This window comes from Rhinoraja longicauda, chromosome 16 (assembly GCF_053455715.1).
Source record: "Rhinoraja longicauda isolate Sanriku21f chromosome 16, sRhiLon1.1, whole genome shotgun sequence".
NCBI lineage: Eukaryota > Metazoa > Chordata > Chondrichthyes > Rajiformes > Arhynchobatidae > Rhinoraja > Rhinoraja longicauda.
In genome coordinates this window covers 34769672-34788342 of record NC_135968.1, presented here as the reverse complement: position 1 = coordinate 34788342, position 18671 = coordinate 34769672, and the positions used below count along the sequence as shown (strand labels likewise).

General features: G+C 42.4%; 1 protein-coding gene across 2 annotated transcripts in view; it reads left to right on the top strand.

Annotated features, from left to right (window-relative positions):
• LOC144601472 (disintegrin and metalloproteinase domain-containing protein 12-like) overlaps window positions 1–18671 on the top strand; it is a 321814-nt gene that overhangs the window by 275069 nt on the left and 28074 nt on the right. For both annotated transcript variants that reach the window (XM_078413625.1, XM_078413624.1), the window contains exons 14-16: window positions 39–234; window positions 2748–2856; window positions 14771–14969. In XM_078413625.1, coding sequence (XP_078269751.1) covers window positions 39–234; window positions 2748–2856; window positions 14771–14969 — 504 coding nt within the window. The remainder of the gene's footprint in view (window positions 1–38; window positions 235–2747; window positions 2857–14770; window positions 14970–18671) is intronic.

Genomic DNA, 18671 nt, shown 5'->3' with positions numbered 1-18671 from the left:
TGAATCATTTTTTCATTTTTTTTTAATGTGCTTTGCAGTTGAAGCCTCCAGGAACCCCCTGCAGAGATTCCAGCAATTCTTGTGATCTGCCTGAGTTTTGTACTGGAACAAATGCACAGTGTCCAGCCAATGTATATCTACACGATGGGCAACCCTGTCATAAGAAAGATGGCTACTGTTACAATGGGATTTGTCAGACTCACGAGCAACAGTGCATTACCCTGTGGGGACCAGGTAGACAATGATTACTAAAATCTATCGAAAATACTGCAAGAAAATCATATTATTGAGTTCTCTTTGGAATGTATTCAAATTTAACGCTGGAATGTTATTAATAATCTGACACGTTTATGATGTGTATATGTCAAGGCAACTCATCCTGTTTACATGTTCAAATCTCACCTTCAGTCCAATGCACAATCAAATTGTTCTAAATAGTGTTAATGATTGTGCACCCTTCAATTCCATTTACAACTCCCCAGAAAACAATTCAGTCCACAGTTGCATACAAAAAGATCTCGACAAGACTCAAAACAGATCTGGCAGCCATCACAATGAATATCCTCATGGCCTCACGTATACCTCACCCTACCATTACTAACAAACCACAGAATCAGCCCCGACTCAATGAAGACCACGTGCAGAACTGAATGATTTTATTACGAAAGACTGGAGCGACTAGGTTTGTATACACTGGAATTTAGAAGGATGAGAGGGGATCTTATCGAAACGTATAAGATTATTAAGGGGTTGGACATGTTAAAGGCAGGAAACATGTTCCCAATGTTGGGGGAGTCCAGAACCAGGGGCCACAGTTTAAGAATAAGGGGTAGGCCATTTAGAACAGAGATGAGGAAAACCTTTTTTAGTCAGACAGTTGTGAATCTGTGGAATTCTCTGCCTCAGAGGGCAGTGGAGGCCAATTCTCTGAATACATTCAAGAGAGAGCTAGATAGAGCTCTTAAGGATAGCGGAGTTAGGGGGTATGGGGAGAAAGCAGGAACGGGGTATTGATTGAGAATGATCAGCCATGATCACATTGAATGGCGGTGCTGGCTCGAAGGGCCGAATGGCCTACTCCTGCACCTATTGTCTATTGTCTATTGAAAGAATCAGACCAAAGCTTTGCAGTCTTACCACTGTTGGTAATTAATCGTGGTAGTCAAGCACCTCCTTCACCAACAGCTGCTAAAGACATGGCTGAAGCATTCGCATCCTTGTTCAGTCAGAAGTAGTGAATAGATGTCCCAAACTCAGCTTTCTCTTGAGAAACCGTTTGATATACTGGATACAATAATGAATCTGGCACCAGACAAGATAAAAGATGTAGGAGTAACGATCCATTCTCCAGTCAAGCTTTTCCAGTCCCATTACAGCACTGGAATCAACCCAACATTGTGGAAACATTGAACAGGTTAATTTACAAAAAGTGCAATGAATCCAATCCAGTCCAATACCACTCAATCAGTCTACACTTGAATTTAAGCAAAGTTATAGAAGGTGACATTAACATTGCTATAATGCAGCACTTAACCCCAATAACCTGCAGGACCACAGCTCCACACATTAACACAGCCTTGGTTCAAACATGGATCAAAAGGCAGAGTTCCAGATATGTGGCAAGAGTGTCATAGAGACATAGGGCTATTTAGCAAGGAATCAGGCCACTCGGCCCGCCATGTCATGTCAACCAAGCTGAATTGTGATCTAGTCCAATTTGCCTACATATGACGCATATCCCTCCAGTAACATTGACATCGTTTCATTTCACCAACTGGGGCCCCCTGATAAAGCTGAAGTCAATTTGCATCATGGAGAAAAACAGTTCAATGATTGCCATTATACCTCACACAAACAAATAAGCTGTTCTTGGTTGTTGGAGGTCAGTATCTCTGCCCATGTACATCACTGCTGGGGTGCCTCTAGGTCCTCCAGATGCCCAGCCCTGACTTACTCCTGTCAGCGATGTGTTTTCCTTGTTCTTCATAAAGCTGTTCAGCCGTTGGCTTTTGGCACAGGAGCATTCTGCTTTCACAGCTGATGGACTGTGTCTGCAAAAAGGCACGTGTGCAAGAAGGAATATTTACTTCACTTGTAGGAAAGCCTGCAGTGTGCACTGCTTTGGAATGAAATTGAGGTTAGAATTGTTTGATTTATGACATAAACCAATTTACTTCAGTTTGTTAGTTATGATTGTATATTGCTTTATACATGCAAGAAGCTACCCCAGGTATTATTCAGTCACCTTTTATACTTTATGAAATATTGTTACTGGATACATTATGTTAAAAAAAATCAGATGAACACCATTCTGTCATACTCTCTTTATTCCCACCTTTATGGAAAATTGAAAGAAACTCAATATTAGTATTTTCATTATTTACCTTTCAAGCCTTCACAAAAGTGTCTACATTGTGGAGGGGGGGGGAATGGGCATGGTGGTGCAGCGTTAGAGTTGCTGCCTTACAGCACCAGAGGCCCAGATTTGATCTTGACTACGGCTGCTGTCTCTACAGAGTTTGTTCGTTTTCCCTGTGACCGTGTGGGTTTTCCCCTGGTGCTCCGGTTTCCTCCCACACTCTAAAGACGTACAGGTTTGTGGCCTAAATTGGCTTCAGTAAAATTGTAAATGATCCCACAGTTTTTGTGTACAGGGTGATCGGCGCAGACTCAGTGGGCTGAAGGGCCTGTTTCTATGCTGTATCTCTAAAGTCTAAAATCTGAAGTCTAATTGTTCAACTCTTTAGGTGCCAAACCTGCCCCTGGAATCTGTTTTGAAAGAGTAAACTCAGCGGGTGATCCTTATGGTAATTGTGGAAAGGACTCAACTGGTTCGTTTGCAAAATGTGAGATCAGGTACACACAATATATCCATTACCTTCTCAAGCTGCATGCAATTGATTTGGACTCCTGTGCTCTATAACCTGCTTGCAGGAAATTCTATGTGCTTTTACAAGCTTCCACTTAGCTTTTATTGTTAATTATCATTTTACTGTTTTCCCCTCTGATGATTATTGTTTTCATGGAACAGCACAATCTTTTGGATGATTTGTTGACATTTGACCTGTTCCATAATGGAGCAAACCACCTTTGAAGTGTTATGAGTAATGTTATGAGAAATATGAATGTACACAGAATGTACACAGATTTAAGAGAGTACCCTACTGACTAATTGTTTGCTTTTATATGTCTGTTCCACTTTATTTCTTTGCAAGACTGGAGCTCTAATATCCAGGGTAAAATACTGGTCTCTTATTTGAAAACCTGCCAATTTATTGGACTGCAATAAATAAGGCATTTTGTTTTACAAACTCTGTGATCAATTTTAAACTTGATAGGTTATTACAGTTGGTAATCTGTAAAAGGGGTTCCATGCAATAAAAATCACTTTTCCATAATAATCAATTCAACGTACAACCAAAATATATACTCTCCATCCATTTTCAAGAAGACTAAATTGATACTACAACCATTGTGTGTGTGTGTGTAATAATCTTGCTAAATTTTTTAAAAATCAGACAGCTGATATTAACACATTTATAGGTTCATATAAATTGGTTACATTTTGTTAGATAGATAGATAGATAGATAGATAGATAGATAGATAGATAGATAGATAGATAGATAGATAGATAGATAGATAGATAGATAGATAGATAGATAGATAGATAGATAGATAGATAGGTAGATAGATAGATAGGTAGATAGATAGATAGATAGATAGATAGATAGATAGATAGATAGATAGATAGATAGATAGATAGATAGATAGATAGATAGATAGATAGATAGATAGATATAATTAACCAATTTATATAAACCTTTAAATATGTTATCATCATTGCTACCTAGTTTGTTTTAGCAAGATAATATTGTATATCCAATTGCATTGTCAAGTTCCTTTATTAGTCTACATTGAATATTCATTATGTCTGTTTCAATCATGTGCCTTGTCCCCTCTGTACTTCATGTTGATGTTTTGCTTATACAACCCATGTAATGGTTGGTTGAAGTCAAGAGTGCATTGGACAATTTCCCACCATATCTTGCGGGGCTCTGCACCAGTTTGTTACACAATTGTAATCGGTCCTTTAGGAACATTGGATCTAAACTTCAGTCGGGCAAAATTTCAGTTTGAAGGCCGAAATATTGGATTGTGGCCAAAGTGCAAGACAATGCAGATACTTATCATGTTGCATGCAACTGTAGAGGACAGCTGACAACACTTGCTTGTAACCTGTGCCCTGCCGGTGGCTGATGCAGCCCTTGAGACTGCCTGCCAGCCACGGGCCAAGGAGCAGGAGCAGCTGGCTCGGGCATCAGGCTCCTCCAGCTTCCACACTATCTCATTATCTCTCACTTAGACACTGCAGGTAGTCAGTAATTCAAATGGACTACAAGGGTTGTTTATTAAGGCAAGAGAGGTTTACAGTGATACGAGCCTGATGAAGAATAACATCAGTTAGAATAATAAATGTAATCGGAAGGTTGGCATGAGATGCACACAATGTTGTTGTTCTGAAACTAACACTGAAATAGTTTAAATGGGCACCAGGTTAAATGTGGAGCACTTTCTTGAAATTCATCACAACATTTACCTCTAATGAACAACAACTTTCTGAGATCATCTGGCATTAGGAGCTACTTCAGCAATGGAACTTCAGAGAATAAGAACATTTGAATCTGTGGAATTCATTGCCACAGACGGCTGTAGTCAATGGATATTTTTAAGGCAGAGATGGATAGATTCTTGATTAATACGGGTGTCAGGGGTTATGGGAAGAAGGCAGGAGAATGGGGTGAGGAGGAAAAGATAGATCAGCCATGAATGAATGGCAGAATAGACGATGGGCCAAATGGCCTAATTCTGCTCCTATCACTTATGACCTTGTGATCTTATGACAGCATGTCTTATTGTGAATACCTTCACACAAACAGACTATGGAACCTCCACACTGTACATTGTTGAAACAAAACAAAGAGCCTTGAGTTACATAATGTGGCCCTTAAAGTAGCAGAACATGAAAAATACAGCAATCTTATATTTCTCAATTTAAGAGTGAAAAGAAAATAAGATGGTAAAAACAAGCATCTAAAACAATTTGGTCACTATATACTTTACTCTGGCACAGAGATTTCCAAATACTTAAATTGACAGACTACCCTTCTGCCTAATTTTCCCTCAGGGGTTGAACGGTGGTATTCTTGATCCACGTGGTTGGTGACACATCCTACAGCTTCTTCCAAAGTGGAATGGAAAAAAGAAAGTTAGTTTTCAATCATATAAATAGTAGGAGAGGTATTTGTTAAACAAAGGGAGTATCTCTGTTGGAGTGAAATCAAATTATTTCAAGTGGTAGTTAGACTTGTCAGGGTAACCTGTTGCTAACAAACCTGTGGGACATTTCCAGCAGGCCGGACTCTAATGAGGGAACAAAACTGTGCAAAAGTGATGGCAGACAGAAATGGCTGGTTCTGATACCGTCAGAGAAAGAGTGAATCATCAATGTTTGGAGAACTTAATATGTAGTCTCTCTGCCCAGATGAAGGATAAGGTGCTGTTCTTCAAGCTTGCATTGCACCTCATAACAGTGCAGGAGAGTGCAGATAGAAAAGTGCCAATGGAGTGGTGAATTAAAGTAATAGGGCACAAAAAGCACATGGTCACTCCTGTGGACTGAATGCAGGTGCCCAGTAAAACAATCATCCAACTTGCTTTTGGTTTCTCCATTATTGAGAAAACCACATTGTCACACCAAAGGCAATATGCTGGATTGGAAGAAAGGCAAGTGAATCATTGCTTCATGTGGAAAGACTGTTTGAATTCGAGGGTGGTGCATTTCCTGTGGTTGCTAGCAAGTCCCATAAAATGGGGAATGATTGGTGGGGATGGAAGAGTGGAGAATAGAATGGAGTTATTGCAGAAATTGTGAATGGTGATGGGGAGAGAAGTGAAATCTGTGTCTGGTGATGGGACCTTGTTGGAGATGATAGATATTGTGAAGGATAATCCATTGAACGCAAAAACAGTTAGAGTTGAAGATGAAATTTGTTCTTGTTTAGTGCAGGAAGAGAGGTTGAGAGCAGAGGTTTGGGATAGATATGAGATGTGGCCAAAGGCAGACACAAACTGCTGGAGTAACTCAGCGGGACTGGCAGCATCTCTGGAGAGAAGGAATGGGTGACATTCGGGTCGAGATCCTTCTTCAAACTGTGGTCAAGGGCTGTGCCACTGTGAAAGTGATTAATGCAATATTTGGAATTCAGATTCTATCTGTATCCCTGCAAAGTTCATCTTTTTCGCTCCATTAACTTTTGATGTCTCTTCATTATGTAATATTTGTAGAAATGATTTTCTAATGCACATTGGACAATTTTTTTTCTTTGTTGTCTACTTAAAGTCATCCACAATAACTAACTTCTAACAAACCTTGGCCATACTTTTATCCTTTCTGATTTTTGCCTTATGCTTCACTTAAGTTTAGTTTAGAGATACCACGCGGAAACATGCCCTTCGGCCCATCGGTTCCACATCGACCAGTGATCCCCGCACATTAACATGATTTTACACACACTAGGGACAATTTTTACATTTACCAAACCAATTAACCTACATAACTCTTTGTCTTTGGAGTGTGGGAGGAAAACCGAAGATCTCAGAGAAAACCCATGCAGGTCATGGGGAGAACGTACAAACTCCATACAGACAGCGCCCGTAGTCGGTTTCGAACCCGGGTCTCCGGCGCTGCAAGTGCTGTAAGGAGGCAACTCTACCACTTTGCCACAATGTACTTTGTGTTGCTATCGACCGTCCAACATTGCTGGCCTGTCTTTGGATAGCGGTGTGTAAGCATTTTCATGAGTTAATTCTATCTCATGGAGTAGCCGTTACTTCTGGCTGGCCTCTTGAATTTTACATGTGTCCAGTCACTGCTGAGCAAGTCTGTGAAACTTCAATTATCTTAGAATCATGATATCATTAAGAAAGTGCTCACGGAATTTCCCTACTCTTTTAAATGGGTTGAAATGTGCTGGTAATGCATTTAATGCGTTCTCCATTTGAAGGTTCTACAATTCTTTCCCTTGTGACCAATGAGAGAAAGTAACGATTTCCATCTACGGTTCTTTATCTGCTATTGCTGGCTCAGTATGAACTCATTCTCACTATTACTCTTGTTTTGTTAAATTACTTGGTCGGAAATTCTGTAGCTCCGGCAATCCTGTGCTATTTGAAATGAGTCCCACAGCTTGCCGATTCTCAGTGGACTTCTTTAGATTATCTCAACTGGGAGGGATCACATCACATTCACTGTTCTGATACAGACAGGCTATCTAAATTTCATCACCTATCCATGTTCTACAGAGATACTGCCTGGCTAGTTGAGTTACTCCAACACTTTGTGCCTTTTTAAATCTAAATTTCATAGTTTCTCCAACCACTATTTGATTCTGACACCAAATTTCAGTCTCTCTCTCTCTCTCCCCCCCCCCTCCCTCTCCCCCCTCCCTCTCTCCCCTCCCTCTCTCCCCTCCCTCTCTCCCCTCCCTCTCTCCCCTCCCTCTCTCCCCTCCCTCTCCCCCCTCTCACTCTCTCTCCTCCTCTCACTCCCCCTCTCACTCCTCCCCTCTCTCCACCCCTCTCTCTCTCTCTAAAACATTAGAAAATATTCAGTACTTAGGCCTTTTTAAAACTAATTATAAAAGTCAAAACATTTTTAAAATGCAGGTATCTATCCAGGAATATTGCTGCAAAATGTTACTTTGGTATGCCATAGTTTTTTAAAGAAAGTGAAAGCAGGTGTCAGGACAGCCTTCCCGACACTCACTTTCTGCAAAGGGAGATAAAGGTTCTGGAATTTCCAACACAAAACCTTCTTGCTGCAATGCAGAGAGCTTTGGGACACATAGTTTAATCTTTTAAAGAGGTACTGACTTAATATAGCCATTATTATTAACAACCAATATTACCTATGAAGGATTATGCATTCAGATGAGTTGTAAAAATATTTAAGCTTGCTTATGGGAGAGAGCATACTCTGCATCAATTTAAATGCAAACTGGATGAAGCAAAGCCTGTGATTAATTGCTAACTATATCAGTAAAAGGGCTTGAAACCTTTGTTGAACATTTGCGTGTACAATTCAGGTGACGAATGCCAATTTCAGGTGGATGTCCTGAAATATGATTGCGTGCCCTTTCCAATATGGCTTGCACTGTATTTCTAAAGCAGACTGAACAGAAGCAAGACTAATGTCATTCTCTGAGAGATATAGTCCATATATTGTTCAGAGCTCATTTAAATTTGAGAGAGTTTCATAAAAGGAATGTGTTCTACCAAAAATGGACCCAGGTGGCTGAATTCTGCAATGAATACAAAGAACCTTTCAAGCAGGAAAATTACTTTCTGAAGCAATGGAGCAGCAGCAACTGATTTCATTCCACGTCAGAAAATTAACCATCAGAATGGCTTTTGTAAAAATATCCCAAGTCAATTCTGGATAGCTGTGCATGAATTTATGAAAAGAGCAACAGGGATGTACCAGTTTCCATGGACATGTGGAAATGATATTTCAAACAATATGATAGCATTATGAGATATCTTGTCTTGGCCCAGCCAGTATGTTTTAAGTTGAATGCAGTGATCTGAAATTGCTTTGGACTTTAGGGTTAAGTCAACCTTTAGGTTGGTCACAACTTAATTCCAGACTTGTTCGAACAACTATAAAGAAGCAAAAAAGATTCCGTTGTAAATTCCTTGGGAAATGGTACTATACACACCTCTAGCCTTTCTTGCCCTGGTCAGTAGAGTTTTAAATGCAAGATCATATTTGAAAGGCAAAGTCTTATTTTCGGAAAATATTTACAAAGTATCCACAACATAGGGAATTCTAACTCCAATTTAATTTTATTCATGGTCCTTCGAAGTTTTGTTAACTGTAACATGTAGGTCTTTGTGTATTATTTTACATACTTGTGTAATATTGACATTAAATAGGAGATAATAAGGTGCGCCCGATAGCTGTAAGTTTCGTATTTAAATGTAGATTCAGCACAAAACACAAAGTGCTAGAGGCACTCAGCGGGTCAGGCAGCAACTGTGCAGGGAGTGGACAGACAATGTTTCGGGTCGGGGTCTTTTTCAAACTAATGGATGGACTGATAAATCAATCTGAAGAAGGGCCCCGACCTGAAACGTCATCTGTTCGTTCCCTCCAGAGGTGGTGCTGAACCCACTGAGTTCTCCCCAGCACTTTGTTTCTAGCTTAAGATTCTAGCATTTGCAGTTTCTTGTGTCTGCAGATTAGGCACAGCTTTGGTCGAAGGTTATTAGTAGTTGCTGCTCACCCACTTCCATGGAAGATGAGGAGTAGGCTACTTAGAGACTACAGCAGGCTTCAGGATGATTAATGCATCAACCAGGAAAGTGTGGAAAGAGGCCAGAGAAGGGAAGATGCCATGTACCATTAGTGGGATTGGTCTATCTTGGCCTCCTACCGCAATAAGTACAGCACTATCTGGCCCTATACATTACTCCCATTTCTCTCGTAGTTTAGTTTAGTTGAGAGTTTCAGCGCGGAAATAGGTCCTTCGGCCCACCGAGTCCGCACCAACCAGCGATACCCACACATTAATACTATCCTACACACACTAGGGCCAATTTACATTTATACCAAGCCAATTAACCTACGAACCTGTACGTCTTTGGAGTGTGGGAGGAAACCGAAGATCTGGGAGAAACCCCACGCAGGTCACGGGGAGAACGTAGAAACTCCATACAAACAGCACCCATTGTCAAGATCGAAGCCGGGTGTCTGGAGCTATAAGGCAGCAACTCCACTGTTGCGCCACCATGCTGTCCTTGTAGAGCAAATGCAGAGCTTCTAGCAAGGTACCAGCGGACAGAGCAGGCTTGTCCTGGCGATTTCTGTGTATAATCCAACAATGTTGATCAGCATTATATTGAGGTGAATTAGCAAAATCACCTGAAATAATGAGCTGGAGTTTCCTCAAAGTAAATGACCAACTAAGCTCACCATTTACCTACCTGACAGAATGGATTCCCCGCTGAAAACTTCCTCAATAAATCCAATCTTATCGGTGAGTGAACATAAATCCCACAGAAATGCTGTGATACATCCAAACATATTATTAAAAACTGTGGAGAATAAAACATACTGTTAAGTTTTCTTAAATTGAAACACGTAAGAAGACTAGAAAACAGTTTGAAATCAATACGTTTAAATTAACTCAGGCAATTCAGAAACTGTCAATTACCTGTAAATTGCCTGTCTCCCTCTTCGACTTTCCTCTCCATTGAGATGAATGTCCCAGCAGTTGCATAGTCAGAGCTATTCTGTACAGATTCTGGAATTCACTGCACATAATGAAAGCAGAATCAATCAGGACTTTCAAAGGGGAATTGGATAGGCACTTGAGGGAAATACATCTGCTGGGCTACAAGGAAAAAGGGTCCAGAACCTGCACCAAAATGGTTCCATAGTTACTTGTGGTGGTTTCAGAGGCATTGCAGTTGTCTTTCTGCCCCAGTCACCAGACTTGTTTCTAACCTTTCATGCTGTCTGTGTGGTGTTTGCACATTGCCTACGGGACCATATCAGTTTCCTCCCATGTTCTTTCCCAAAGTGCAGGGGTTGTGGTGGGAGAATCGGGAGCACTTTAATGGGCATGTGAGAGAGCAGGGAAATAAATGGGTGAATGCAATTGATATCTTTGCCCTGATCGCCAACAAAGACTAGATAGGCCAAATGGATTCCTTATGGATTGTGAGAAACTGTGCAAGAAAAGGCCATCTGGGATGGAGGGAATTTGCAAGAATTAAATAGATGACTCTTCAAGCTTGAGAACAATATAAACATAGCACAAAAAGTAAGGAAATTTGTGTTTGGTAGATTATTTCTTTGTTGTAACAATGCTTCTTGGCAATAAATCTTATACCGTTGGAAAGCCTGTTTATTTCCCTTTTAAATGGTGCCACATTTGTAAGGAACATGCATTTGTGGGATGAGCAGCAGGGCTGAGTATATGGGTTGCGCCCATGAAAAATTTGCCAAATGTTCTCTGCCAATGCCAAACAGCTTATTCTGCTGTTGCTATTGACTCTTGTTTTGAGCTTCTGGTACCCCCAGGTGCTGACAATCAGGTGCCTGATTGGCACCTGATTGGCAGCATCTGTGAGCACGGGCCCTGCTACAGTGGTCAGTAGGTGTCTGCTCCAAGAATCGGCATGCCATGTTTGACTGATCTGGATAGGGCCCGTGCGATTGGGCAACTTCAAGTTGGTGACATTGCTTGCCCCCACAGAGCAGGGTTTCTCAGGGACTACCTCCAGAATTTGGGAGTGGAGAGGATGGAATGGCCTGCCAGCAGTCCTGACCTCAACCCCATTGAACACTTGTGGGATCAGCTTGGGCATGCTGTTCGTGCCAGAGTGACCAACACAACCACGTTGGCTGACTTGCGACAAATGCTGGTTGAAGAATAGGATGCCATCCCACAGCAGTGTGTGACCAGGCTGGTGACCAGCATGAGGAGGAGGTGCCAGGCTGTTGTGGCTGTGTATGGTTCTTCCACACGCTACTGAGGCTCCTGTTTATTAAATGAATAAATTGTTAAATTGCCAATATGTCTTGTTTCTTCAGACTTCAATCATCCAATCCACCAAACAACACCGAACAAGAGTCAATGGCAGAATAAGCTGTTTGGCATTGGCAGAGAAGATTTGGCAGATTTTTCATGGGCGCAACCCACATACTCAGCTCTGCTGCTCATCCCACAAATGCATGTTCCTTACAAATGTGGCACCATTTAAAAGGGAAATAAACAGGCTTTCCAACGGTATAAGATTTATTGCCAAGAAGCATTGTTACAACAAAGAAATAATCTACCAAACACAAATTTCCTTACTTTTTGTGCTATGTTTAGTTGTAACCCCAGGTCTCCCTGTTCATCAACGCTCCCAGGGCCCTGCCATTCATTGTGTAGGTCCTGGCCTGGTTTGTTTTGTCAAAGTGCATCATTTGTTTGTTAAATTCCACCTGCTATTCCCTTTCCAGTTTCCCAATTGATCTGAATATTCTTGTAATTTTAGGCAACGTTTTTCAGTCCACTATACCACCAATTTTGGTGTCATCTGAAAACTTACTAATCATTGCCACTTATCTTCTCATCCAAATTGTTAATATATATACGATGCACACCATGGGACCCAGCGCCGATCCCTGTGGCACACTATTGATCACAAGCCTTCAATCTGATAAACAACCCTCCACCCTTTGACCCCATCTATCATTTGGCCAGCTCACCTTCAAGCACATCTGTTTAACTTTCCAGACCTGCCTACTCTTTCCAGACCTGCCTACCCTTTCCAGACCTGCCTACCCTATGTGACCTTGTCAAAGGCCTTGCTAAAGTCCATGTCGGTAACATGGACATGCCTTTGTCAATTGATTTTAAACTCAACTAATTTGTAAGACATAATCTCCCATGCACAAAACCATGCTGGCTATCATAATCAGTCCTTGCCTTTGCAAATGCAAATACATTTGTGTCTTTCAAAATCCCTTCATGTAATTTTCCCACCTTTCATTAATCCCACCACCATATAGTTGTTTGGCTTGGCTTTGCACCCTTCTTAAAGAAAGGCATAACATTAGCCACTCTTCAGTCTTCCAGTACCTCCCGTGGTAAACAAAGAGACAAAAGTCTCTTCCGGGGCCCATCAAATTTTCCTCTTGCTCTCCACAATATCCTGGGATATATCTGGTAGCCACCTTTATTCATGACAACCAACACCTCCCCTTTCGTAATGTGGTACAATATCCTGCAAATTGGCAAGCAAAGAGACAGTTCCAGGATGACCCTCTGTCATCCGAGCTTCTCAGATGCTCGTTAATACAGCAAATAATCAGCATGCCAATGGAATGTGAATGGCTTTAGTGAAAGGGGAATTGGCTGCAAAAGGGTGCAGGTATGCTTCAGTGACAAGAGACCACATCTGGTATTCTGTGCACAGTACTGCTCTCTCTGAAAGAATGTAAATGCATTGGTAGCAAAGCACAGAGAGCTTACTGGACTGATACCTAGAAAGCGCAGCCTGTCCTATGAAGATAGATAGAAGAGATAGGTTTGTATCTGGTGTTTAGAAAAGAGAAAAGTGACTTAAATGAAACAGATAAGTTTCTAAACGGTCTTGACAGTTCTGGGGAGGATAATCACTCTTGGAGAATTTAGAACTGAAGGTTGCTGTTGGAAAACAAAGAATTACGTCAGAGATGAGATCAAATATTTTCAATCAGCAGGTCATGAGTCTTCTCTTCTTCAAGAGGAATTCTCTTCTTCAAAGGGCAATGGATGCAGAGGCAGATGGGTGAAAGATTACCAGAGAAGGACAGCATTGCCAAGCAGAGGTTACATTCAAATCGACCATGATCTTACTGAATAGCAGAATAGGCTCAAAGAGCCAAGTGACTCCTGATGCTAATTCATATGTTTGTATGTACTAAACTGACATTTCAGCTTCAAACAACATCTTTGAAGAGCCTGTATTGAGTGAACCCTTTGTGAATCATTGTGGCAGGCTGAGGAAAGTTGCAAGACTTCTGGAACAGGCAGGAGCATGCAAAAGGGAGGAGGTATCAGAGTGTGACAGGAATCTCTGAACTATTGGTCTGAAACATGGTGATGTGCCTGTACCATACTCCAAAAGCTGCACAATTTGAATACCCATATGTGCCCCTGAGAGCAACTATATTTTAGAAGTTGCAGTGCTATCCTGTGGAAGAAGGAAGGATTACAACTACTATTTTACAAATCCAAGGATTTTACAAACGTTACCTAAATAGCTAGTTAATTGATGAATTCCAAGATCGTTCATAAGGAATCTGGAATCCATTCAACTAATGCAGCCATGGATATCAAAGCTTCTCTGCCAATTAAACCATCCAGCAAGCTGAAGGCAGAAATTCATCTCACCTTATGGTAAATAGGAGAACCACATCTTTATTTGCTTTAGACTTTAAAATTATTACGGAAATTTAATTATTATTTAATGTAAAACTCCCCTTTTTTTAAAAGGACATTGTAAGTACTTCCACCACAATGTACCCACGCAGTGAGTTTACTCAGCAGTAATGTTTTCCATGCAAATTGAAACAACTTGCTGCAGGCTTCATCATTTATTTAACGCGCAGGAGGCCTATAATTTATTTACTGCCCCATGCATTTGGCAGCACGGACATAAATAATGTTCAAATGAACTGCTAACCAAATCATTTCCTAAGATATGAACTAACCTAAATAAGGAAAATTTGTAACTTAGTCAAACAAATTAGCCATACTGCGTGAAGAAGATAGACCCTGGTGATATTTCATTTTGAACTCTGCAAATGATGGTCAACTGAAAAAAAAACTTTTATTTTATTAAGTTTATTACAAACTAAGAATAGTTCTAAACCTTTAGATTGTTCATTCAAGCTGTTTTATAATATGTGAGTGCCAGAAATAACAGAACATTATTTGGCTCTGTGATCCTATTAACTATGGATATTTCGAACTTTGCTAAAAGATATCCAGTCGCTAAAGAATAATTGATAGTTATTTGCATTGTATGTTCAGATGACTAATTTGGAGCTGTTGATTATATATTTTTTTACCATAACTCAATTAATTGACTTAACCTGTAGATAAATGTCCCAATTGTCTCTTCACTGAATTTCCTCTATTTACACCAATTGTCTCATTTTGTTAACAGAGACGCTCAATGTGGAAAGATCCAGTGCCAAGGAGGAGCAAGTCGTCCTGTAATTGGAACAAATGCAGTCTCCATAGAAACTAACATCCCTTTGCAAGAAGGTGGCAAGATCCTATGTCGTGGTACTCATGTCTATCTAGGTGACGATATGCCTGACCCAGGACTTGTGTTAACAGGCACTAAATGTGGAGAGGGAAAGGTAGGGATGATCAATAACTAATAACATATAACATAACATAACATACATAACATAACAACACTTTATTGTCATTCGGCACAACACCGAACGAAATTTCAGCAGTCACAAGACACAGCAAAAAAGAAAAGAACACAGGACACCCGACCCCAACACAAACATCCATCACAGTGACTCCAAACACCCCCTCACTGTGATGGAGGCAACAAAACTTCCCCTCTCTTCCCCCCGCACCCACGGACAGGCAGCTCGACCCCTACCGAGGCAACCGACACGCACAGCCCCCGCAAGAGGATGGAAGGCCCCGCGGCCGAGCCGCCCCGGGCACCGAAACGTCCCGCAGCCGCACCGGGCGATGTTAAGTCCAGCGGCCGAGCCGCACCGGGCACCGAAACGTCCCGCGGCCGAGCCGCACCGGGCACTGAAACGTCCCGCGGCCGAGCCGCACCGGGCACTGAAACGTCCCGCGGCCGAGCCGCACTGGCGATGTTAATTTACCACCCATTTAAGTAAATATCCAGCCATTCTATTTAGATTGTACAGTAAAACCTCACAATAGCAGACCACTGGGGTGGGGAGGATGGTATCCATTATTGCCGATTGTCCCTATAACCGAGTGAGGGGGAGGGGGGTAAAGTTGAACCCAAGAAACTCTGCATTGGGGAGGGGGGAGGTTTAAACAAGGAAGAATTCACAGGCTGGAGAACCGCAGACGCCCCACACGCAGTGCACTAGGGACGGGTCCGGTACTCACGCCAGCTTCATGCTGCTCGTTCTCTCCGCTCCCCCGACCGGAAGCACGCCACGTGGTGCCATCTCAACGGGAAACTGACAGAAATGGGGGGGGGGGGGGGGGGAGGAGGGCAGTGCAACGGGAGTCTCGGGCCCCTATAACGGAAATCCACTATGTAGAGGTCCAGTATTGTGAGGGTTTACTGTATTATTCAGCCATGATCACATTGAATGGTGGTGCTGGCTCGAAGGGCCGAATGGCCCCCTCCTGCACCTATTGTCTGTTGTCTATTGTCTATTATTATGGTCACTAAAATTTAAGTGAAATCACCTTTCACTGCGAATGTCTATATTAGAAGGTTGAAACATATATTTATGTTGGAAAGTTTAAAAGAAAAAAGAAAAACTTATTTATGAAGTAGTTCATTCCTTAATATCTTATGTGCACTGAACCAATAAAGCACATTGAGTAGATTCAGCTTTGTGGAACTAAAATACACTTGAGCAATGAACACTGATGGTCTCTTTGAGTCCCCAACTCAAGCTGTTTACTGTGGTTCCAGGTTATTTCCAGCTTGGTAAATTATTAGTTTCACAAAGTCTCAGGAAGAAGACAGAGGAGGCTGCAGGCAAGAAGCATCTCTCCTGCTTCTCCTGGTTCCAGAAGATATTTTTTCGATGTAACTTTCAAACTTTTCTTTTATTGATGATCACTAGGGGTTCAATATTGGAATGCAACTTAATGGCTGCAAATTTGTCATATTCAAAGAGCCGAGAGATTATTTTTAACTTTTTAAGACACATAAATATTTATGAATTTAGTACTCGAATTGACCACTTTGCGGATTGGTGCCAGCATTTTCACTGCTATCCTTTGCACGAATTTCTACACAATTTACTGCTGACCTGACAAGTCTGCCATTGCAAAATAATTTGTATTTACAAGGCAATTTCCAAGACTTCAGGACATTTCAGTTCCAATCAAGGCAATGAATTTTCTCTGAGATGCAGTTACTCATGAAACCGCAACATTTCTTGACATTTGCAGAAAGAGGCCGCAGAACAGGAATAAAGTTACCCTAAAGATAGAAAGATTAGTTAGTATTTTGGGAAAACTGCCACTCATCTGTCAGTAATACCATAAGAATCGTAAATCCCCCTTGACGTTATGACCCATCTAAAAGATGGTACTTTAAATACTACTGCATTGCAGTATCACCAATACAATACAATACAATACAATATATCTTTATTGTCATTGTACCCAGGGGTACAACGAGATTGGGAATGCGCCTCCCATATGATGCAATAATTTAGGTAATTTAGACAGCAGCAACCCAACAAAACGAAACAGTTGTAACAGTTTTGGACAGGGTAAAGTGCAAGTTGATCTATGCTTTGTGGCCATCCGGCTCAGCAGGACCGGTTCATAGCAGCTATGGCCCTGGGGATGAAGCTGTTCCTGAGTCTGGAGGTGCGGGCATAGAAGGCCTTGTATCGTCTGCCCGATGGAAGGAGTTCGAACAGACTGTTGCAGGGGTGTGAAGAGTCTTTGTGGATGCTGGTGGCTTTTCTGAGGCATCGTGTGTTGTAGATGCCCTCCAAGTCTGGTAGCTGTGTTCCGATGGCCCTCTGAGCTCTATAGACTACCCGCTGTAGAGCTTTCCTTTCTGCCTCCGTGCAGCTGAGGTACCACACAGGGATGCCATGCGTTAGGATGCTCTCTATGGTGCAGCGGTAGAAGGTCGTCAGCAGCTGTTGGGGTAGACCAGACTTTTTCAGTGTTCTTAAGTATAACAGTCTTTGTTGTGCCTTCTTGACCAGCGCAGCAGTGTTATTGGACCATGTTAGGTCCTCCGAAATGTGAGTGCCCAGAAACTTGAAGCTGGACACTCTCTCCACACTGACCCCGTTGATAGAGATCGGGGCATATTCCCCGTTATGTGACCTACGGAAGTTGATGATCAGCTCCTTGGTCTTGGTGGTATTTAGGGACAGGTTGTTATCCGAGCACCAGTCCGCCAGGTTCTGCACCTCCGCTCTATAGTTTGTTTCATCCCCGTTGGTGATCAGCCCGATCACCGTTGTGTCATCTGCAAACTTGACAATGGTGTTGGTGTCGAATGCAGGAACACAGTCGTGTGTGAAGAGGGAGTAGAGCATGGGGCTCAGAACACAGCCCTGTGGTGTGCCGGTACTCAGGGTGATAGTGGAGGACAGGTGCGGGCCCATTCTCACTGCCTGCGGTCGTTCCAGCAGGAAGTCCAGGATCCAGTCACATAATGACGAGCTAAGGCCTAGCTGGTGGAGTTTGGTGATGAGCTTGGTGGGGATGACCGTGTTGAAGGCGGAGCTATAGTCTATGAATAGCATCCTCACGTACGTGCCCTGTCTCTCTAGGTGAGTCAGGACAGTGTGAAGAGCCAGAGAGATGGCGTCCTCTGTGGATCTATTTGCCCTGTATGCAAATTGATGTGGGTCCAGTGAGTCAGGGATGCTGGATTTGATGTATGAGAGGACCAGCCTCTCAAAGCACTTCATGACTATCGGCGTTAGGGCAACCGGGCGGTAGTCGTTCAGGTTGGAGATCTTTGCTTTTTTCGGCACCGAAACTATGATAGCCGACTTCAGGCACTTGGGGACCGTAGCCAGAGATAATGACAGGTTAAAGATCCTGGTGAATACCTCAGCCAGCTGTTCAGCACAGTCCTTCAGTACCCTTCCTTGAACTCCATCCGGTCCTGCAGCCTTGCGTGGGTTGACCCTTTGCAGAGTGCGTTGTACCTCCTGTGTGCTCAGTTGCAAGACCTGTCCCACCGCCTCGGCTGGGGTTCTTTCACTCAAGGTGGTTTTGCCAGTTTCAAAGCGGGCAAAGAAGGTGTTAAGCTCGTTGGTCAGTGCCATATCGCTGTGGGGGCAGGCAGGGCTGCTCTTGTAGCCAGTGATGTCCCTGACACCCTGCCACATGCTTCT